This window comes from Mus caroli, unplaced genomic scaffold (genome assembly GCF_978045245.1).
Source record: "Mus caroli unplaced genomic scaffold, Mus_caroli_1 scaffold_13, whole genome shotgun sequence".
In the NCBI taxonomy this organism is placed as follows: domain Eukaryota; kingdom Metazoa; phylum Chordata; class Mammalia; order Rodentia; family Muridae; genus Mus; species Mus caroli.
In genome coordinates this window covers 78,702,060-78,725,636 of record NW_028227268.1, presented here as the reverse complement: position 1 = coordinate 78,725,636, position 23,577 = coordinate 78,702,060, and the positions used below count along the sequence as shown (strand labels likewise).

Here is a 23,577-nt window from a genome sequence, read left to right as displayed (position 1 = left end):
GTCGGGGGGGGGGAGGTTCTGGGGGAAAACAAATAGCTAGAAGTGAGGTTGAGTGTGTTTGACACTGCACCTCCAGCTCTGTGTTTTATTGGAATGCCCAGGCTTCATATCAACAGATTCCTTCGGCTGCTGGGTTAAGGATTTGTAGGCCGCCTGTTTCAGTGCTGCTAGCTCCTCTGGGCCTGGTGCCTGATCAGGAACTCTAGAAGCTTGCTTACACGTCTCATCTCAGATGTAGTAATCAAGAATTCACTCAGTGATTAATGATTCCTGCTAATGAGATTTGTGAGAGATGATTTATAAACTGATAAACTTTGTGAGTTTTGAGTTTAGTAGCTGTTAAAGTGTATCCTTTTCATTGTACTGTATTTGGCACAGCAAATACATGGTGAGGATGACACACATGGTGAAGATGTGGGACAAGCAAGGGAAGAAAGGGGAATCAGTTTGTCTATGGGACAGACATGCTAAGTTCTCTTTGCTCCTCTGTAGTGAGGACAACAGAGATGAAGTACTCTGTCACAACTGTGACATTCATTAGCCAACCCTGAGCAATTCCTTTTTAAATGTTCTATTCCTTTCTGTATGAGTGTTGGCCTACATGTTTACTATGTACTACTTGTCTGTGCGATGCCTTTGGAGGCCAGCAGAGGGCTTTGGATCCCTTAGGACAGAAGTCATGGAGCTTTGTGAGCTGCCATGTGGTTCTGGGATGAACCTGGGTCTTCTGGAAGAGCAGCCAGTACTTTTAACCTTAGGCCCATCTCTCCAGCCCCACTCCACCCCCCATTTTCTTTATCAGTGTCCTGATTAGATATGATCATAAACCAGGTTTCTTCAGAGCCACCATTGAGGTTGTTTAGTTTTGAATCCAGCCTTCTCTCTCAACCCTTGGGGCAGTGTGTTGTTGCTGACCTGTGCACATAGACCATGTGTGAATAAGAATGTGAAATTCAGTACAAACGAAACCGGGCTGCCTACCGTGTATCCAGCTCTGAAGGAGTCTAGTGAGACCAACCCTGCGGGAGGATTGAGCTGTGTATTTTATAAGTACTTGAGATCTAAGGCAGCCTTGTCTCTCCTCTTCAGGTAGTGGAGGTGTACGGCCTTCTGGCCTTGGGAATGTCCCTGTGGAACCAGCTGGTGGTGCCCGTGCTCTTCATGGTCTTCTGGCTTGTTTTATTTGCTCTTCAGATCTACTCCTACTTCAGCACCAGAGATCAGCCTGCATCCCGGGAGAGGCTTCTCTTCCTTTTCCTGACAAGGTAATCCACCCTTGGAAGTCTGGGAACTTGGGTCTGGGAAGTCAGGTATGCAGGCTGCTTTTAGCAGTATCACACCACTGTGTTTAATCAAGATGGGACTTTTAGCTATGTGGGACCTATGGAGTGAAGGGATATGTGGACTGAAATATTGTGTGTTCAGTTGCCATGGGGACCAGGGTACAGAAAGCGATTTGTGGATATGTTACTTAAATGATAGTCCTGTTCAGTTTTTAATACATGCCATCTTCTAAACATTTTTACTCCCTCCTAGTCTTTCCAGCACTCTTGAGGGACAGGGACCTTTATTGCCATTTTCTGTCTACAGTGAGGAGAGTGCAGAAGAACATCTCCCTGGTGACACTGTGACAACAGGCACAGTTGCCACTCAGGCCAGGTCTCAGTTCAGCATCCGTACCTGTTCTGTGCACTTGGACCATATCCTCATATTCCTCATGTTTTGCTTAGTGTTGAGATAATAAAATAATTGGCTAGATGGGTGTAAGCACTTCCCTGGTTAGCCTCTGTCAGTGACCATCCAGGGTAGACTGAGTTAGGCATTGATGGGTGGCAACAGTGGTTGTAGGGGCAGCAATTGCTTACTATTTGGCAGTCTTTCTCTTCCTTTAACTCTTTGCTGTTCTAAGGCCAAAAGCCTTGGGGTTCTGGTAGTTTGACTCCTGCTGTTGGTAGCAGGGGATTAAGAAAAGTTAGTTACTAGGGCTCTTTTCTCTCTGGCTCAAGGGCCCCTGGCTGGCCAGATGAGAAGCTCAGAATTTGTTAACTCTTCCTGAACCAGAAAGAAAAGAAGAAAGCAAAGACTGTATGGAGTTGGGAAAGCTGCACCATTGTTTCGCTGTGGTTCGTAGCTGTTATACCTTCTCAGGATGAGTGATCACATGGGTTTCTAAGCATATTTTACATTCCATGAGTTCATAGTTTAAGCCAGTAATTCATGTCATAAATCAGTAAGACTTAAGGAATAATAGAATTGTTTACATGCCTTTCCATTAAGACCAGTGTCTCACTAAACATTTATTATCTATCTTCTAGACCCGTAAGTTCATTATAAGTTTAAAGCAGTAATTTTTATGCACAAGTTAGTACAGTTTTGTCAAGAGACAAATCATTTGTTTTGTGTCTTACTATTTTGAAGTTTTGTATAGACAAACTAGTCAGTATTTTATTTTCTATCCTTGCATCTGCAATAAGTTGTTCATTCCCAGCTTATGATCTTTAGTTACCAGATAATGGTCTCACACCTAACCTAGAAGGAATGTTTTGCTTGACTGTGAATTTGTTCCCAGCCTGCCTTCTTCTCCAAGTACAGTTAGCCCTTGACACGGGAAGCTTCACAGAGCTCTAGTTGCAGCTTTTATTCTGTAGTGGGCTTGAAATTACTCGATCAACTTAGGAATTCTTTAAAATCAATACCAGGAATTATGAAATCATCAATTCTTCTATACAGCATTAGTATATGAACGTACATCTTTATACTGATTCTGCACGGAATCTGCCCAATAGGGTGCATTAGTGTCCAGATCATTAGGCTATGCAGTAGTGATGGGAAAGGCACATCAGCAGTGAGAAGGAATCCTGGGGTGAAGTCTCTGAGGACCCTACCCATTGCAGCCATGCAAAACAGTGGGCTGTCCCCAGAAAGCGCACTTGCTTGCCTTAGCCTGTCCTAGATAGTTTCTGACAAGCCCCAAAGGAATCAAACCTGGGTTTTCAGGATTTAAGGTTGTTCGCGTATGTGGGAGTATGTGCACACATGTATTGGTGTGCACACATGTATTGACATGCACATGCAGAGGAGAGTACTGGATGTCCTGCCGCATCAGTCTCTGCTTTATTACCTAGAGACAGGTGTCTTGCTGAACCTGGAACTGGCTGGGCTTGTAGCTAGCAAGACCTAGTGGTCATCTTCCTGTCTCTGTTTCCCCTCTCCCCTCAGTGCTGGGATTACTGGTGCACACAGCCACACCCTGGATTTTAGGTGGGTGCTGGGATCTGAACTTGGGTCCTCATGTGTGTGCAGTACTCACTGAGTTATCTCTTTGACCCTAGGTTAGGGTTTTTGTTTTGTTTCATTTTAATTCTGGTGTATCATTTGAGTTCTTTCCCACTGTGGTGTCCATTGTGAGCTTAGATAGGGTCGACATTTGCCATTTCCACTGAGATTGACTTTGAAATGCTCAGCTCCCTGTATAAATGTTCATTCCTGGTTTGCTGTCTTATTTATTCATTTATTGATTGATTTTTATGTGTGTGTGTGTTGTGTTCATATGAATGCTTGAATGTACATTGTAAAAATTAGGTATTTTAATTATTAGTAGCTTTTGTAAACAAGAAATTATCAACAAAACCAGATGTATTTTAATGACCAGTTGAATATTAAATAAGTCTAATGTTTATTTTTGTTAACAAGGCTTGATTTTTAATTTTTAAAATTGCAGCAATGTTTTATGGATCATGAACTCTATTCCTGGGTGTGCTCTCAAAGTAGCCGTTTAAAGTTAGATTCTTGTATCTACACCCAAATTAGATAAAAATTTGTGGCCCCCATAGTGTGGCTGGTACTGCTGTATTTGTGGGGTGAGTGGGTAATAAGGAGGCTCTTGCTTGATAATGATTGGTCAGGTAGGGAACTCTGAGAAGCCCCTACCTGAGAAGTGCAGTCTGCGCCATTGGAGCAGCCAGCAGTTGCCATAACAACGTGCGCATAGCAGGTTACTTTGGAATATTTGCCATCATGTGAAATTATATGGTTCTGGAGGTGTGGGCAAGGCGCTCTCTGAAGTTTACTGCACTTGAAGGTGATAGATAATAAAAAGTAAAGACCTTGCTGAGATGTGTTGCTGCATACTGAATATTTGCTGAAGAGGTAGAAGGCTTCTAGTGCAGAATGGCAGGAGGTAAAATGGCTTAAATTATTTGTGGTAGCCGGGCATGATGGTACTGTCCTTTAATCCCAGCACTCTGTAGGCAGAGGCAGGTGAATCCCTGTGAGTTCCAAGCACCCAGGGCTACATAGTGAGATCCTGTCTGAACAGATATAACTAATGAGGTGTGGGGGGTGGAGTGGGGTGGGGTAAGCAGCCAGGGCTACATAAGTGAGATCCTGCTCAAATAAATAAATAAATAATCAATTAATCAAAGCAAAATGAAAAACTAACTTCTTTATGGGGTGATGGGTGAAGCCACCTCAGGTTTGGATCTGGGATGATTTCTGACGATCTCACTCTGCAAAGGTAAAGGCTTAAAATGGTTTTTTATCACAAACAGAGAACTCAGCCTCCTTTCCTTCCTCCCTCGTTTTCCAGCATCGCCGAGTGCTGCAGCACGCCCTACTCCCTTCTGGGCTTGGTCTTCACCGTGTCCTTTGTTGCCTTGGGTGTTCTGACACTCTGTAAGTTCTACCTGCAGGGATACCGAGCCTTCATGAACGATCCTGCCATGAATAGGTAAACTGTTCACTTACAGTCTGAACCTTTTTGTAGTAATAATCATGAGTGTCTTTGAGTTTTAGAGAAAATGAATTTTTAAAATTTTTTGTTTCTTGGCTTAGTTGCATTATTGAGATTGAAGTACTATTAAAGACTGTTACTAGGTTATAATGCAGAAATACATTTTAATTATCTGTATATTATGATAAATGCTGTATATTTAGCTTTTCTGTATTTGAGAATTTGGAAAACTTGTCTTTTCCCATTTGAAGAACTTGTCCTGTTAAAATCTGATTTCTGTTTAGTGCTTTCTCCCAGGGGCTTTTTGTTTTGGGACTGTGTTAGTGAGTGAGTGAGTGTGTGTGTATGTGTGTGTATGTGTGTGTGAACATAAATTTATTAAGACTCACTGAGCCATCAAAGAATGATTTGATGAGAATTAACAATTCTCAAAGGCTGAACAATTAACCCTCTGCCTAGCTGGACATCTTCGGAGAAAAATCCCAGATGCAATATTGTTATTTTGCTCCTAAAAGTTTCAGTCTATAGTTAATTTATATGTGCGTGTGTTTTGCCTGCCTGTATGTCTGTACCATATACATGTCTGATGCCTAAAAAGAGCAGAAGAGGGTATTTGATCCCGTGGAACTAGAGTAACAGACAGTTGTGAGCCATTATGTGGGTCCTGGGAGATGAACTGTGGTCAGTGTTCTTAAGCACTGAGCAATCTCTCCAGCCCCATCTGTAAATGTTCTCACAAAGGTACAGCTAGGGTCAACCATGATATGATAGCCAGTTATTCAAATTCCTCTGTTGGATTTTTTTTAGTACTTTGCTCAAATAAGACCCAAGTTGCACTTGACTGCTCCATTTCTTACGCCTCCTTAATGCTTAGATTCCTGGTGGTTTTATTTTCCTGCTGTCTGTTCCGCTTTGGCTGGGTGCTTCTGCACTGTTACAGAGCATATCCCAGGATTCACTGTTTTCTTTTATCATGTTTTAAATTTCTGTGTAGACCACCTGTGGGATTGCTGAGTAGCCAGGTTTGTGCATTGTACCTCAGTATTCAGTGACTTATTAGCCCGAGTTCTCCAGGCAGGTGTGCGGGTGTATGTTCTCAGGCCAGCGTGTTCCCTTTTTCACGCTGTAGTGTGTGGTGCTGTCACGTCTTGAAGGATTTTCTAAAACTGTACCCATCATTTCTCCTTTATGTGAGTTTTTCTAACCAAACCAATCGGATATTATAAAGTCTTGTGACTTGGCATATATTATTCCATATGAAAACTGAATTGCAAAGAGATTTGTCTTTTTGCTGTCTACAGCTGATTTTTTTAAAAGGATTTTTTCTTCTCCAAGATGGTGAAAGCAAAACATGTTTTAAATAAGTACTTTTATATTTAGTGTGTGTGTGTGTGTGCGACAGAGAGAGATCAGTATATAACTGATGCTGTGAATCTTTACATTGGCTATCTGTGAGGAGAGAAGGGTCTGTCTCAGTGGTGTCTGCTTAGGAATTAGTTATTTTATAAGTTGTCTTTTCTTTCATTCTATCCTAAACCAACAGCATGCTTTTGAACACGTAAGGGTGCATGTAAATCGGTGTGCCACCCCACTGATGCAGTGAGACATGAAGTTACTTTGCATAGGACTTTAGCTTGAAATGTCCGAATAGATTTAAAGCTATGCCATCAGCATTCAGAGCCCTTGGAGTACCGTCGTGGGGTTTGGGGATGGTTGGAATATGAATTTACTCCTGCACTTGTCCGCCCGCCAGGGGGATGACGGAAGGAGTCACTCTGCTGATCCTGGCGGTGCAGACGGGGCTCATAGAACTTCAGGTGGTTCACCGTGCATTCCTGCTCAGCATCATCCTCTTCATCGTCGTTGCCTCTATCCTGCAGTCCATGTTGGAGATCGCAGATCCCATTGTTTTGGCACTGGGAGCATCGAGAGACAAGTAAGGAAATCCCTAATTTTTGATTTAGTTAATGGACTCTCTTCCCACGGACTGCCTAAAGCCTGAAGGATGGATGGAAGCTTGCTGTTCAGTGTCTTTGTGTGTTGTTTGTATGTTATGTTTGCCTTTGCATGTACATGTGCGTGTTGAAGCCAGAGGTGGATGCTGGGCTTCCTCCTTCTCTACCCACCTAATTGACCGATGCAAGGTCTGAGTGAACAAGAGCTTGATGGTTGAGTTAACCTAGTTTTGCCTTGGGCGGTCTTCGTCTCCAACTCCTAAATGCCAGGAACATAGGCAGGCACTCTGCTGGCTTTGACATAGACTTTGGGGCTCTGTATTCTGGTCCTCCAACTTACACAGCCAATGTTTGATCCACTGAGCCACCTCCTCAGCCTGTCTTTGGCTTTCCTAATCAGTTTTGGTTTTCTTTTTAGGATTTCTATAGTTAAAAGACACTTCAGAAGCTTTGAAGAAAGAAACTCTTTTCAGAAAAATTTAATGCATTTTATGTGTCAGTTTTCTAGGTCTAAGAGCACTTAGTAAATATATGGCATCATGTGTGATTGTATCCTATGTAATGCCAGTTAAAGGGAGCAAAGCATTAGGGGAAAGTGCACGTGGAGAAGAAGGATCGGATTCCTAAACACAGGGACTTACAGAATTGCACCTCCTTTGATGGTCTCTTAGGAAGTTGCAAAATAGAGGAGGATAGTCTAACGTAGATTCTTTTTTTTTTTAAGAGCCCCAACCCCTGTTTTTAACGATTTATTTATTTTATTTATATGAGTGCACTGTAGCTGTCTTCAGACACAACAGAAGAGGGTATCAGATCCCATTACAGATGGCTGTGAGCCACCATGTGGTTGCTGGGAATTGAACTCATAACCTTTGGAAGTGCAGTCAGTGTTCTTAACCTCTGAGCCATCTCTCCAGCCCTTAATGGAAATTCTTGATGCCATATGGGACCAAATAAAATTGGGAGCTGGATCTGTGTACATCTAGTATTCAGAGAAAGCTTAAATTATATTTACTTTTATTATTTAAAAAATATTGTTTATTCTTCTGTGGGTATGCAGTCATATTTCTGGAAGCCAGAGATTGATGTCAGATCAGAGAGTCTTCATGAGTGAGTGCATGCCTGCCTGTCTTTGTGTGTGTGTGAGTGTATGTGTCAGAGCTTGGTATTGGGTCAAGGTCTCTTTTTTTTTTTTTTTTTTTTTGGTTTTACGAGACAGGGTTTCTCTGTGTAGCCCTGGCTGTCCTGGAACTCACTTTGTAGACCAGGCTGGCCTCGAACTCAGAAATCCGCCTGCCTCTGCCTCCCGAGTGCTGGGATTAAAGGCGTGCGCCACCACGCCCGGCTTCAAGGTCTCTTACTAAGCCCGGAGCTCACTGTTTGGCTACACTGCCTGGCTGTTCAGCCCCAAGGATCTTCTTGACTGTCCGTAGGCTGCACTGAGGCTACAGACACTCTAACAAGTGAGCTGATGGTGTGGTGGCTGCAACTCTAGACATTTCAAAAGACCTAAAACCCAAACTATTATTGCTTCCAAGATACTGCTTTGCATACCGGGCATATCTGGCTTAGTGGTAGAAGATTTGCTTAGACTGTTTGGAGACTTTAGATCAGTATCTGGCACCTAAAACAAACACACAAAACTGACTGTACTATTTTGGTTCGTAGTTCATACAAGAGATCCCAGATAAAACTGATTACAATTCACTGTCACCATTCCCGCGGCCCCCCCCCCCCCCCCCCCCGTATTCCCTCATATTTTGATGGTTGGTTCTAGAATTTGGTTCTGAATTTGTTGCATGGAGGAAGTAGTCTCTTGGGAGGTAGAATTGTGAGAGCAGATTTGTGAGATAATTCTTAAATTAGCTTATAATTACAGTTGTTCAGCTTTGCTTGAGTGCCCCATAGTCCGCTTGGGCAAACCTTTTGTAACGTCCTCTGAAAAGGTACTGTGGCTGAAAAAGTCAGTTTCCTGTGCCTCCAGCTCTTGGCTGTGTGTCAGTCTCAGTGAGCATAGTGAATTCCAGTTACTGGGGCTTGATTTAAAGCTGGAGGTTTCTCCTTAAAGCATGTCAGGTGGTTAAGAGCGGGCTCAGATGAAAAGCCCATGCACACTGCTACCTGGACTTGGCTATAGTTCATATTTTGCTGTTTCTGAAAGTGTCTTTTAAAGAGTACATTAAATAATTGTGCATATTGATGAGTGTGCTAGAACACTATAGAACGTTTATAAAAGCTGATGAGAAAAATCCCCATTGCTCCATAAGAACTGGTGTGGTTCTGCATCCCTTCAGGGTGCTGCGTCAGGCTCACTCTTGGTCCTTCTCCACCAGAAGCAGACGGAGAGCCTTGCCTGAGGGTCTGGGCTGTTGCTGGAGTTGGTGTCTCTGCTAGCATTACTCGTGGTTGGAGCAGCATTCGCTAAAGCAGGGTTCTCTCTTGGCTGTGGGAGGAAAACAAAAGTAGACCACTGGGTGCCCCGACCCTGTATGCCCTTAGTGGTTTTTAGAAGGACACTGGTAGCTATAGTGAACGGAAAAGCCATGAGAAAACCTAACCCACCACAAGTGACTCCAGAACTAAGGAACCGCCGTTGTGCCCTCACTGCCGTGGTGAGGAAGCAGTTTGTGAACAGCTTGACTATAAGACTCTTGTGCCTTGTCCAGGAGTTTGTGGAAACACTTCCGTGCTGTGAGCCTCTGCTTGTTCCTCCTCGTGTTCCCTGCGTACATGGCCTACATGATTTGCCAGTTCTTCCACATGGACTTCTGGCTTCTCATCATCATCTCCAGCAGCATCCTTACCTCTCTCCAGGTGAGCCTCACAGTGACACTGTGCCCTGGTTGCCTGTGTTCTGAGATGAGTGAGTGGCTTCGGGCTGCTGTCACTCTGCATTCTTTACTAGAGCATCCTGCATACTGATGGAAGTGTGATATGAAAATGCTAAACTGTCATGTGGTCAAAACTGTCTTCATGATTGCAAGTATGAGACTTGCATGTCATGAAAATACTTGATTTAGTAAATGTTACCTAACCCAGGTGGTGTTCCATTTGTGGTGATGACAAAAGCCTTTGGCTTTACTTTTATTATGGTGAAAAAAGTATTTAGAATTAGCCATCTTGACTGAGTTTAGGTGATCCCAATTTTGTTGGCAAAATCCACATCATCATAATCACGAGCCAGCTACACACGTGCCTTCTCTCTGTCCAGACTGAGCAGGGCGTAGAAGGTTTTCTCGGGCGGTTTGCCCTGGGGTTTGTTGGCCCTAACATCCACCGGTTGGCGGGGAACACAGCGCACTGTGCCTTCCTTCGTCTTCATGGCTGACTCTGCTCTGGCTCAGGGAGCTTAGTGATGGCAGAGCACCCAAGCTTGTGCCTCCTGGGAAAGCTTTCTTTTCCAGGCTGTTGGGGTTGCCTTCCATCACTGCCTACTTTCTTGGCTCTGGGAGGGAGCCTAGAGGCCTCCTCCTTTAATTTTAAAGCCATCATGGCAAAAAGTGCACAAAGACAGACAAAACACAGCAAACCAGCAACAACAGAAAATGTAATTAAGACTTGCACATGTTTTTTTTTTTTTTTTCAAAATGGTAACGATCTTTTTTAAATTGACAAAAAAACAAAACACTGAAATATCTTAGAGCGTGTTTAGAATGGGCTTTTCATGTCTCAGTTTAACAGCAAGTCTGTAGGAGCCCAGTGAAGACTCCTGAAATGTCTGTAGTAGCTGTTAGTCATGTTTGAGCAAGCGGAGTATGAACAAAGTCGTTCATTGCACAGGGTTAACAAACAGTATGTTGCTAGCTGAGGCTAACTGCTGTTTTATTACAACATTACCTCTTGTTTTTATAAAATGTACCAAGATTTTAAATTTATATCTTTATTTTACGTGTTAAAAAAAGTTTCTTTTATCACCAGTGTTAGAGTTGTCTTCTGTTTTTTTGTTTTGTTTTAGTTTGTTTTTTTTCTTATTGTTTTCTTTCTTAGTCAAAGAGTAAACAGAAGAATATTATTTTGGTAGCTTTTCATTTTACTTTTGTAATGATTAGGGGATTTTAGACTAAAAATTGGAGAAATTTCTGCCAAAATGAAAAAATATGTGACGTGTATTGATAACAGAATGCTAAAATTGTGGTTAGTGCTTATTTATTCTATTAATTGATTATTTGCCTGTTTTTAAAGAAACATGCTTTATTTCTTTAAGCATCTTCAAAAGATGACTTTTCTTGTCACATTGTAGCCAAAAGAAGCAGAGAACTTCTTGTCCTGCTTTTGGTTCCTGGTTAACCAGGTATAATGAGCTTTACAAAGTGCAAATTACAAACTGTCACTTCTGTTCACCTCCACCAAAACTTGATTTCCCCTAGCTATTAATTTAAAGTTGCCTTTCCTGCAGCTGCAATATTTTGAATAACACAGATTGTGTTAATTTTTGAATGTTTGTTTATATCTAGGGGTAATGGAAAATGTAGTTCCCATGTAACCTTATTCACTCCAGCTGTATCATATTTCATTTTTCCCAAAGTTCTTTAATTTTAACTGAACACCAGCAGTATTTTTAGTAATTCTTTAAGATACTTGGAAGATAATTTATCAAGCTGAACTGTCTCTAGACTTAATTATTGTGAATGTCTGTTTTCTTTTATCATGGTGGTTCACATGGCTCTGATGTTCAGTTTGTATTTTTGAAATTGCTTTACTTAGAATTAAAACAGACCAACATTAAATGTTTGTATTTTTAAAAGAAAAAAAAAAAGAATGGGCTTTTCAAAGTAAATGTCTACTCAAAATACCCTTGTAATATAAATCTATACAACTCACATATGCACACGCATGATGTGTGCCATAAACATACATAGCTAATGTATGTACCACACAGACAGACATGTGTTTCATATGTATGAACAGCATCACCGGGATGCGGCAAGCTTTTTGGGACTTGCAGAGGTCTCTGCTGCCTGGTCAGTAAGAGGTGACAGTAAGAGGTGACAGGAAATGTGGTTCTGGAAACGATGCTTTCAGCCCTGTTCCTTGTAGAGGTGAAGTGTTTTAAGAGACAAGGACTGGACGGATGAGGAATAAGGAAGGTCAGGGAGAATTAGTAGGGTTGGGTGGGCCTGAGGAGACTGAACACTGCTTCTGAAGGTGTAGCGTCTGCTCTCTCAGTAACTGGTCACTGTCATCCACACACAACCTTCAGTGGTTACCAAGAGTTCATGTGTTATTATTTTAAACTTAGGGAGAATGTTTTTCTTATGATCACATTTATCTTAATATATATATATATACTCTCCCCTCCCCAGGTTCTGGGAACACTTTTTATTTACGTCTTATTTATGGTTGAGGAATTCCGCAAAGAGCCCGTGGAAAACATGGATGACGTCATCTACTACGTGAATGGCACTTACCGCCTGCTGGAGTTTGTTGTGGCCCTGTGTGTGGTGGCCTACGGCGTCTCAGAGACCATCTTTGGAGAGTGGACTGTGATGGGCTCCATGATCATCTTCATCCATTCCTACTACAACGTGTGGCTTCGTGCCCAGCTGGGCTGGAAGAGTTTCCTTCTGCGCAGGGACGCTGTGAATAAGATTAAGTCTCTCCCCGTCGCGACGCAGGAGCAGCTGGAGAAACACAACGACATCTGCGCCATCTGTTACCAGGTGACCTGCACAGGGGGAGTCTGCTGATAGGTCAGGCGGGGTAGACCGCGGGGCTGCAGCATGCACCAGTCACAGTGTAAATTTCCGGGCACAACTAATCTCTGGATTGGAAAGAGATAATGGGGCTCATAGATTAGAGTAATAAAGCCCTGATACAAACATATCCATTTTAGTTCTAAGTTCAGTTTTAATGTAGTCTTTCAAGTTCTAATTATTATTGTTTTCAACATTATTGCTCACCCATAAATAAAGGAAAAACAGGTTAGGTGTATTTTATATTATTACTGACTACACACACAGACACAGTGTTCATGTGTATGTGTGATTAAATATATCCTAGCAACCAGGAGTCAGCAACTTCAGAAAAGTGCTGTGCCAAGATTTTGACTCTGCTTAATATCTTCTGGGTGGGGAAGAAGCACCCAGACTTCATGGTGGGGGTGACTGAATGCTGTTCTCTGTCAGAGACTTTCAGTCCTGTGGGGTTTGGAAAGTGTTGATAGAAGCAGGCGGAAGGGTCCTATTGAGGGTAGACAGACTGCCTGCCATCCATAGAGCACTGGCCCCAGACCGAGATGATGGTTACCCTGTAGTACAAGTGAAAGATACGTCATCTTGGGAACATAGCGAGAGTTTGGTCCCCAGTCACCTGGGGACTGTCAGGTGATCTGAGTTGCAGCATTTAGCATTAAGCTGTACTCCTGGAGGTGTGGACAAAGTTACCTGGCAACAGCTGCAACCAGGCCCCAAGTAAAATCACTGGGAGTGTAGGCTGGTGGCAGCCAGCCATAGATAGTGGCAGTGTATATGCAGAAATGCTTTTAGGGCTGCATGGTAGTGCAGATGCTGTGGGTAGGTGTTACCACGATTCGAATCTTTTCTCATAGTAACATGAAGCTTCCACCTTTTAAACGAGTTCTGAGAACACTTTTTGTATGCTAGTAACCCTTGAGTGCAATGAGAAGGCATATGGCCTTGAGCCTGTCCCTGCCCTTCCTTCTCTGTGCTCCTGAACTAGACTCTGTCTTTTGTAGCTTCACCGTCCTCAGGGCCACCCTGGGAAAACCAAGTTTGGCACAGTCAGCTTGTGCCGCCCACCCGCCATGTCTCCTCTCCTGGGTGGGGTCTGAGAGTCCTCTTTGTCGGTGTCACATCACTTTTTTTGAAGTGCTGGAACTACCTGCTGCTCACACATGGACCACGAGAGTGGAGTTGCTTAGCTTCCTGGCTGGCTGCTTTTGTGTGGATGGCTCCCTGCTTCACAGTTGCCTCTTCCCCCGCCCCCATCCCCTGGTGTTACCAGCTCTTGGCAAGGAATTTGGGGGATATTCACTTCCTAATTGTGGATGTTAAGCAGTGGTTAAAAAAAAAATCCATGTGTTTTAAATTCCTGCCTTAGGCCTTCCCTCCCCAAGGAATACTGATAGCAAAAGGAGGTGTCACCATTTTTTCCTCATGTTTGTGAAGCACGAGCACCTAAAAGTCCCACATGGGACTTGTTCTAAGTATAGATTTATGGTTCAGATTTTCTAACTCTGTAGGTTTGGTACAGCCTGAGCATAGGGGGAAACTGAGGAGCGCTGGTTTACACAGCAATTGTAAAATGTCTGTATATTGGCCCTGATACAACTGCGACTTCCTTGCCAACACTCTGGTGTCCCGTGGCTGAGTTTTGTCTCCTTGCATATAGGCTCATGGTAGAATAGTCTCTAGCTGCATTGGCGCATAACTGTGGGAAAAGTCCTGTCTGCGGTAGATTTCCTGAGGTTGTAGTTACTGCCTTAGACCCGTGACTCACACCCTCTCACTGCGAGCATAGTGCGCCCGCTGTGTTCCGTGTTTAGGATACAGTTTCTTCCTCACTTGACTCCCGTTTGTTTCACCGTCCACAGGTCTCTTACGTTACTGTGTAAGGCCTCCTCTGATAGCAGCTTTAAGAGCAAAGCCAGATGATTCTAAGTTCTGTGCTGCAGGTTTTTCTGTTTGTGCTACAAAGCTTATGTTGAAGTCGGAGCTTGTGGGGTGGCATCAGGAAGGTGAAATGACTGACGTTGCTGAGGTACCTCTTTTGACTTCTCTTCTAGGACATGAAATCCGCTGTGATCACACCTTGCAGTCATTTCTTCCATGCAGGATGTCTTAAGAAATGGCTGTATGTCCAGGATACCTGCCCTCTGTGTCACTGCCATCTCAAAAACTCCTCCCAGCTTCCAGGACTGGGGACAGAACCGGCTCCACAGCCTCCTGCGGGGGCTGAGCAGAACATTGTACTTCAGGAAGGTCCTGAACCCCCAGACCATGAGAGTCCACCAGGGACTGGGACCCAGGAAGGTTCTGGGGACAGTAGTGAACACATCAACAGAGGCTCAGCTAGCCAGGAGGGGGCTGCTGATGCTGGAGAGGATCCTCAGATTCCAGAAGGTGAAGCGTGTCCTGTTGAGTCCGCCTAGAGGAGAAGCAGGCTTGGAGCTCTGGACTGTGGAGAAGGCCACCCAAGGTGGAGTTCACACTCAGATCTGAGGAGTGAATGGAGGAGAGGATTAGGCAGGAACCTGACATTCCAAGGATCTGCTCCAGGCTACTCAGTGGACACACCCGCTCTCCACCCCACTTCGTGTTGTTGGAGAAATTTTGCAATGTACACTAATCAAAATGTATTTATATGTTCTATGCTGATGTTTTGTAGAGGTTTGCCAAGAAAACTTAACCTCAGCAACTTCAGGAATGGCCCCTGATTTGCGAGGGATAATGAAATCAGGTCTGAGTGCTTGAAAGGGGCTAAGAGGACACAGATCTGGAGGTCAGTGTGGGAAGATGAAGGCAGAGGTGGACCTGGCTTTCCCCTTCCCATGGGATGGGGTCGCTCTGATTGGATAGTGTGGGTAATGGCCGCTCCCCTTTCCCTCAGTTGATTAAAACCACCAAATGATTCTGGAGTTTTCTACAGAACCGCAATGAAATCAAAGATATAGACGCATTGACTTTCCTCTGAGATGGAGGAGCACGGTACGTCAGGATGTGCCTGGGAGGAGGGGCGGGCGTGCACTAGGCCTTGCGGGTGCTCTTGTGTCGCCTGAGACTCTTAAACTTGATGCTGGAGTCCTCATTATTTTGATGTATATGGAACTTTTGTTAATATATTGTATACTTTGTTGGCTGTGTGAAGTAAACTAAAACTCTAGTGAACACTTTGGAGTCCACTTTAACAAAGGAGCCAAAGTGGGAGGGGCTTTAGGGAACTGATAAAGGCCCTGGGTGTACTGTCCAATCCTGTGTAATGTTTAATTCTTGCAACTGAATCAAAAGCAGTGTTAAATTATGGCAGTGTTTGCACTCTGGGAATGAGTACTGGACTGTATGACCCCACTCTGCAAACACCACTTTTGAAGCTGTTAATACACTTTGCACCCTTTCTTTGACAAGGATGTGTCATATTTAAATTTTTACATTCATCATGGCTACAGGTAGAACTGGGGAGGGGGGATGTAATTTTTTTATGGGATTTTGATATGAAAAGAAACTAGTCATTTATTTATACAATAAGCTTGGCTCAAAAAAAAAGTGTATTTCCGACTTGGTATTCCTACTGTGGGGTGTGGTTTTCCTTTGTTTTTAGTAGCAAATTTGGATGTAGACTGACAGACATAGCTGAATGTCTTAATAAATTTAAATTTGAAGATAACCATTGTATTCCTGTGATGTGTTAACACTATGGGTGTTGTGTTGGGATTGGATTCTCTTCTGTGCAGTTTCTCTTCTGAACTCCCAGGACCTCACGTGTTCCCATGCCACACATGTTCTGCACATGGCAGAATTTGTGAGAAGGCCCAGTTGTTTGTTTGTTTGAGACATGTCTTTGCTGTTGTGTGTCCTTGGATGGCCTAGAACTCCATATGGACAGCATCCACTCAGATGAGATAGATCTGCCTTCCTCTGCCTCTGCCTCCCGAGTGCTGGGGTCTTAGACACGAGCCATGACTAGTGAAATATTTTTCATCTTTAACTTGTTCTTTGAGTTTCATACATGCAAACAATATATCTTGATCATATGCAGTCCCACTCTCCTAGGCACCCCCAACATGACCCCTTTCATGTCCTCTTTTTTTTTTTTTAAGCCCACTGGGTTTAATTAGCACTGCCCATTGGCCTCATCTTGTGCAGGTGACCATAACCATAGTAAGCTCATGATGCGGGGACCGTGGCATGTTGGCATGTCCAGGAGACAGCACTTCACAGCACTCCTCATCCTCATGTCTTCTGCCCTGTTTTCAGTGGTGGGAATCTTAAATCCTGGTGGTAGCACACTCCAGCCTGTATCAGAAGCTTGTGGGAGCTTTTGAAGAATGAGGAAACAACACCCAATTTCTGGTCATCTCTTCAAAAGTACCGAGTCACCAGCGGCGGCGGAGGCCTGTAAAATGCACTTGAGATTCCCCAGGTGCTTTGATCCAGCTCCATTTCGAATTCCTCCCATCTTTTTAGAGAGCATGGTAGAAGAAACTAAAGCAGATTTGAAGTTTCTGTTAAGTAGCTGGGTTGATCTGAAACTTCACGTAATCTTCAGTGCTCCTGTGGAGGATACATGCTCGGTTATATTGTGGTACCTTATTGAAGGAAAACCCAGCGGCTGAGTTTGAGAGTCATTTCCGGCATGCCTACCTCTATTATCTGTTAGCGCAGAGTACCTATATGACAGCTTGCTGAAATCTATTGCCTAAAGGACCTCACACTGTCATAACAAAGGCTCAGGTGCTGGGTTCACATTATGTAACACACTGTGCCAAGTCAGATGAGCCTTTCAGCAGCCTCTGAACATGAAATTCAAACTGCATCCTTTATCCAGGCAGTGGTGGCACACACCTTTAATCCCAGCACTTGGGAGGCAGAGGCAGGCAGACAGATCTCTGAGTTCAAAGCCAGCCTGATCTATAGAGAGTTCCAGGACAGCCAGGGCTACACAGAGAAACCTAGTCTTGAAAACAACAGACTTCACAAAAAAAAAACCCAAAAGACTCTCCATCCTTTGTTTCAGGTCAGTAGTGAGACAGACCTGAACATTGCAGTGGTTTAAAAGCACTGTTTATCTTTATGCACGCGTGTACCTGGCAGAGGCTCGGATGCTGCCTGAAACAGGCACTCGTGTGCCATTCCTAATGGTCCCACCAACGGCTTTATAGTTGTCTTCTCCCAGGCGAGGACACTGGTGGCTTGACTAGGAATGGCTCCTAGGGCTCATATATTGGATGTTTGGTCATTAGGGAGTGACAGCCACTTGACCAGGATTAGGACATGTGGCCTTGTTGGAGGAAGTGTGTCACTGGGGGTGAAGAGGGGTGGGCTTTGGGGTTTCAAATGCTCATGTCAGGCCCATTGGCTCTCCCTGCTGCCTGCTGATCTAGATGTAGAACTCTGGGCTTCTCTAGCACCACGTCTGCCTGTCTGCCACCATGTTTCCCGTCGTCGTAATAATGGACTGAACCTCTGAACTGTAAGCCAGCCCCAATGAAATGTTTCACTTTATAAGGATTGCTGGGGTCATGGGGTTGTCACAGGGATAGGACACTAAGATACCACCAGCATCTCCTTGGAACCACTGCAGTGGGTATCACATGCAAAAGTTGTCTTTGAAGGCCTGGACAGAGCTAGCTAACACTCTGGTGGAGCAAAACCTAATTTTATTAGTACTTGTTTTTTAAAAAACTTAGCATATACTTATGGCTCCTTCAAACTATTATGAACCTCTGGTTTAATGTCCCTTGTTCTGGTAACTGGGGGATGGTATATCAGCCGACCCAATGGTGTCAGAACTCTTCACCATGGAGGCTATGGGGATTAGGTTGTTGTTAGGCAAGGCTGCAAATGATGTCACCTACTGAGCCATCTTACCCTCGTGTGTGTGTGTGTGTGTGTGTGTGTGTGTGTGTGTGTGCGCGCGCGCGCGCGCGCGTTCTATGTGCAGAGTCAGGACAACCTGTGGGAGTTGGTTCTCTCTTACCATATGGGTCTCAGGAATTGAACTCAGGTTGTCAGACTTGGTGGCAAGTGCTTTTCCCCACTGAGCCATCTTGCTAGCTCACTGGTCATTTTTGGTAATACTTTCCATATCACAGCATACTTGACCTAGGAAGATCTGCTAAAGTTTAACCATCTAGTTAAAGAAGAAAAAGTGAGAAAATTTACCTTCAATTATACTTGATGTCATCAATTCTACTTCTCCTGACCATGTAGTATTCCATTTTATAGATAGGTCTTCATGTCACCTGTGAGCAATATGCTAAAAAATATACTTAGCAATATGCTAAATTTCTGGCTCCAGCCTGCAGTCCAGCAGCCTTAGCCTCCACTCCCTTTTAGAGTGTGTGTGTGTGTGTGTGTGTGTGTGTGTGTGTGTGTGTGTAACTTGGACTTAGCTCTATATAAATGTACGTAACTTGGATTCAACTCTCATTTAAAAAAAATAGATCTATTAGGAAAATGAATGTTTTTAAATAGCAACTATGTGGCTCTCTTACATGTTTGTCAGTGACCTCATCAGGATGCCAGCAGCCACCTAGCTGGTAGCCTTCTTTACTGAGGTTAAAGTGTGTGCCATGTGACTTAAGCACACATCTTCAGGTGACCTCACGACCTAGAACAATCACTGTAAAACTTCTCAGTCCTGACGAGCGAGCTCTGTTACCATTGTACCTCTTCTTAGACTAAGGAAGCAACAAGTCTCAGATATTTTGGGTTGGTATGGATTTTTGTATGACGATGAAAGTTTAAGGTTATATTTGATACAACCTACTGTACATGTGGTTCAGCTCTGGTTTAGAATATATCCTATGTGATGATTAAAAATTTAAGGTTCTAAAGGTCTATTTACATTAACAAAGGCTAAGTTAAGATGTGTGTCAAACTCCTTATGTCTTTGCTAACTGTTCAACAATAAGCTGCTAGAAAATTTAGGTAACACCATATGCTTGATAAATAATATATATTTGATAAATCCCTAGTTCACAGTATGATTAAATGTTTAATTTTGACACTAGAAAAGCTTTAATTAAAAAATTGTTATTTTTAATGTTCAAACTTAATAGGGAAAAAGCTGTAAAATATCTAATCTTATAAAAACTACTAACTTACTGTAAACTGTTAAGGATAATTAAGACATGTAAGTTGATAGTCACATTATAAATGATCAAATTCTTTAATGTGTTCAGAACTATTTTTGTAGTTCTAATTAAGTACTAATTAATTTTAAGAATAAGCTTTATTTAGCCTCTTGTATAGATTTTAAAAGTGAAGTCTAAGACAAGTAACTAGAAATAAAGAAAGCTTGTATATTTATATATACTTAATGGATAGATTGTCCTCAAACTCTCTAGAGATCTGCTGAATATAGCATTTAAAATGTTTAATAAGAGTATATCTACCTAATAGATAATGGTCCCCAACCTCTTCATAGAGGCTGCTGAATATGGCATTCACAATGTTTAATAATAAAGCTTCCTGTGATAGAGGTACCAGTTTCTGGCAGCATCCCTAAGATCTCCAAAGAATATGGTGGGCCCCAAAGAATTCCAGCTGGAAGCTGCTTTAAGTACAGCAAAGCTGGGCACTGGGTGACGAACAGCCCTTCTTTACCTCTCCCACTGCCAGGACCTGTTAAAACTGGACAGGCAGGATACTAGAGTGTTGATTGCCCTGATTTGCCTAGACAAGGTAGGCCAGTTCCCTCAGATCCTCCTCCACGGGGTAGTCTGTTGGATCTTCTGGGCCTGGCAATCAAAGACTGATACCGGCCTAAGACCTCTTCCTGAAAGGATCATAGAGCAACCTAGGGTGATTTTCTGCCATGGACTGACCTCAGTCGGTCCCTCCATCCACAGGAGAATCAGAGTCCTGGAACAGGTGGGCAGGGAGTCAGTGAAAAGGATGACAAACAGACTCAAACACAAGGGAGTGTTATATCTGATTGTAATTGGTCAAAGTAAGCATCAGATTTATATATTACAGAAGAAAACAAAGAAGTTAGGTGACACAACAGCCAAGGTACATTGAAGTTATCTGACACAAATCAGAGAAATGCATTCAAAAGACTGGCAGGAACCAGGCAGTGTTTACAATTGAGATAAGATCAGTCTTATCTAGAGTCAGCTATAGTCAGGAGCCACACCCTAGTAAGGATTTCACACCCTAGTCACAAAGTATGCTATTCCTCTGAGCCTTGTGAAAGCTTGCACCAGGGGATTCTAGCTGACCTTTTTGTGAATAGTGCAATACTGTAGTTCTTCCTTAAACCACAACCCTCCATTTTCCTAGGCCATGGTAAATTCTTGCATTTGGGAGTAACTTGGCTGCTCTTTTAAGTATCTGTAGGGAATCTACATTTTTCAGAAGAACTCACCAACTTTCTTCTAATATGCAATGTAGTCTGTCATACCTGACTATAATAAAGATTCTAAGTATACTTTGCTAAGCTTGCCCTGAGATTTCTAACTTCTGTCCAGTAAAACACTGCAAGAAAGCATGCAAGACCCTCCACACTATCACAGGGACAAATTTGGAGCATTCTTGCTATAGGAATGCCAAGGTTGCAGGAGGCTAAGTTTCCGTGAAACTCTTTGCTTTGGGACTGCGTACAAGCCTTTAGGCCTGTCAAGCAGACTTCACTGGAGTGGGTGTGGCAATTTTCCAGGTAGCCAGTAAATCTCTGTCATTTTCAGTAGATTCAGAAGCTGCTTGGCCTGAACTTCTGCTTACTCCAGTGAAATTTATCCTCAGCTCTCTGATGGTGTAGATGACTAGGTAATGATAGCTTTGTTAGTTTATCACAGTGACCAAGGCTTTAGTTGCCTTCTCAGCTCTTCATGTGCAAACATCAAGTCTCTGGCCTTACTTTTCTAGAGCTACTACTGGGTCTAGACACAGTTTACCTTGCTACCAGACTCTAAAAGGAGATAAACACATTTCAATGTAACTTTTTACTATTCCTTTATTTAAAGGAACTCTATTTACAGCGACAGGTCTCGGTCAGCCACAGGCAGAAAAACAGGTGTAAAGTTTATGTAAGGTCTGAGAGACGAAAGCTTAACTTGTGAGGGCCTAAGAAAATATTTTAAGATATGTCGACGTAAGTTATAAAGGTCTAAGAAAGTGTCTTAATGTGTATAAATGCAGTGTGTAAAGGTATAAAAAAAATGACTTAAGACAGGTAAAAATCAAAAAAGCACTTCAGATGTCTTTCCTTAACTATGCTATTGTTATATTAAGACTTCAAAAGTTCAGTTTTAACATTAATCGGGAGAGTTCAGATAAGCTATTAATCTAGCTAGCTCTGGTAAAGTACTGATAATGTTATCATACTCATAAGTTCAAGATTTTAAATTTCCTTTGGTTGTCTTCTATGTATAGACTTAAAAATGCTTGTCATTGTGCTAAAAATATCTGTCTAATATTTATACACCCAGACTTCTGGATAGAGGAAAGATTGTCCATACTTTTAACCTAGAGTCACTTTTGGGTCCCCAACATTTTACTGTGACTCAAAGGCATGAGTCTACTGCCTTTTCTACAACGTGGGTTTCAGTACAGATTACAAAGAATGGTAATGCTAACATATCTAAAATTTATTTCTTTTTGTAAAACATAAAAACATTTTCTTTTTTTTTTTTTTTTTTTTGAGACAGGGTTTTTCTGTGCAGCCGTGGCTGTCCTGGAACTCACTCTGCAGACCAGGCTAGCCTTGAACTCAGAAATCCGCTTGCCTCTGCCTCCCAAGTGCTAGGATTAAAGGTGTGGTCCACCACTGCCCAGCTACATAAAACATTTTCTCATAAGCTTCAGGGAATTGATTTGGATCCACCTCTCATAGGTCAAATCAACTCCAGAAAAGTGCTGTCAATCAACAACCTGTCCCCACTTGCCAACCCCTCCTATCCTTGAGAGTGGGCTCCCCTCCCCCAGCTACCACGCCCATGGGCCTGAACATTTAATGTATGTCCGGATAAAATTTTCCATAAACTCCTTCACTTTTCCTTCACTCCCTAGTCTGTCTATCCCAACAGACTTTAAGTCTACTGCAGATTGCTCCAGCACCTGTTCCTGGTGTCCCCTCCAAATCTGCATCCCAGACTGCTTCAAACCGGCTAGCCCCAGGTGATCTGGCCTTACACACTGCTCCAAATGCTGCCTGCTTGTCCCTAGCCCTAGCCGGTTCTGCAGAGCCTGGATAGCAAGTGAAACAGCCTGTACTTCTAGGGCTTGCCAGCATCACAGCTTTCTTGGGTCCCAAAGATGTTGACACCCCAGACACTAGGAAGCAATTTAAAGAGCACCCCCATTCCTGCCTCACTCTCAATCACCCCTTCCGATCTCCTCTTTTATAATAAACAAAAGGGAAGTATGTTGGGAACTGGCGTCCCCTCCCCAACCTTTAGCAGCAACTTAGCATCTGTAACCAGTCAACACCAGTTGCCAAATGCAACATCCGTACCCTTTAAAAAAGTTCCTGCCTCCATGGCGCTCTCTCTCTCTCTCTCTCTCTCTCTCTCTCTCTCTCTCTCTCTCTCTCTGTGTGTGAGTGTGTGTCCTTCCCTGTCTCTCTCATCTGTGCCTCTCTTTCTCAGAAGTGGCCTCTCACCCCTTCCCTATAAATCTCTCAAGTGAGGTCTGTCACTCAGTGAGATCTTTGCAGCATTCCTTGACCCCAGTATTCTTCCACCACAGAAACCCTAACAGGCCGTATACCCTAGATTATACGGACAGCACAAATTAGACTCAATGTGTTATTAAAACTTAAAAAAGAAGAAGACATGAAATTGGGGGTAGAATAGGGGATGGGGTCGATCTGGGGAGAATGGGAGATGAACATGATCAAAATACATCAAAATTCTGAAAGCGTTAATGAAAATTTAAAACCCTGAGTGGAGGTGGCCTGAGGATGTGGATTCAGGTCACATGTCTATGGTGGATATGACATGTTCCACCAGAGAACTGAGCACACAAGCTCTTTGTCCCAGGACGCAGAGAAAATATAACCACTCCGTTTCCCAGAGACAGCGTAAGAACATCAGGTTTGCAGAGCATGGGGATTCCCGTTACAGGGTTAGATGTGGATTGGCACCATCCTTCCTTCACTTTTAGGTTAGTGAAAGCCAATGATCTGCCAGAGTAAAATTTGCCTGATAGAAGGCGGCTGTGAGGTCAGTCACGAGTGGGCCATAGGGACTACAGAGGGGGCTGCAGG

The 23,577-nt window shown here is 43.2% G+C and overlaps 1 protein-coding gene across 6 annotated transcripts in view; it reads left to right on the top strand.

The window, feature by feature from the left end:
- Nucleotides 1-16,029, top strand: part of Rnf145 (ring finger protein 145) — a 47,968-nt gene extending 31,939 nt beyond the window's left edge. For all 6 annotated transcript variants that reach the window (XM_029483598.2, XM_021177720.3, XM_021177719.3 and 3 more), the window contains 6 exons: nucleotides 1,090-1,265; nucleotides 4,589-4,729; nucleotides 6,486-6,668; nucleotides 9,354-9,501; nucleotides 11,991-12,347; nucleotides 14,432-16,029. In XM_029483598.2, coding sequence (XP_029339458.1) covers nucleotides 1,090-1,265; nucleotides 4,589-4,729; nucleotides 6,486-6,668; nucleotides 9,354-9,501; nucleotides 11,991-12,347; nucleotides 14,432-14,797 — 1,371 coding nt within the window. In that variant the 3' untranslated portion in view covers nucleotides 14,798-16,029. The remainder of the gene's footprint in view (nucleotides 1-1,089; nucleotides 1,266-4,588; nucleotides 4,730-6,485; nucleotides 6,669-9,353; nucleotides 9,502-11,990; nucleotides 12,348-14,431) is intronic.
- Nucleotides 16,030-23,577: the final 7,548 nt, after the last annotated feature.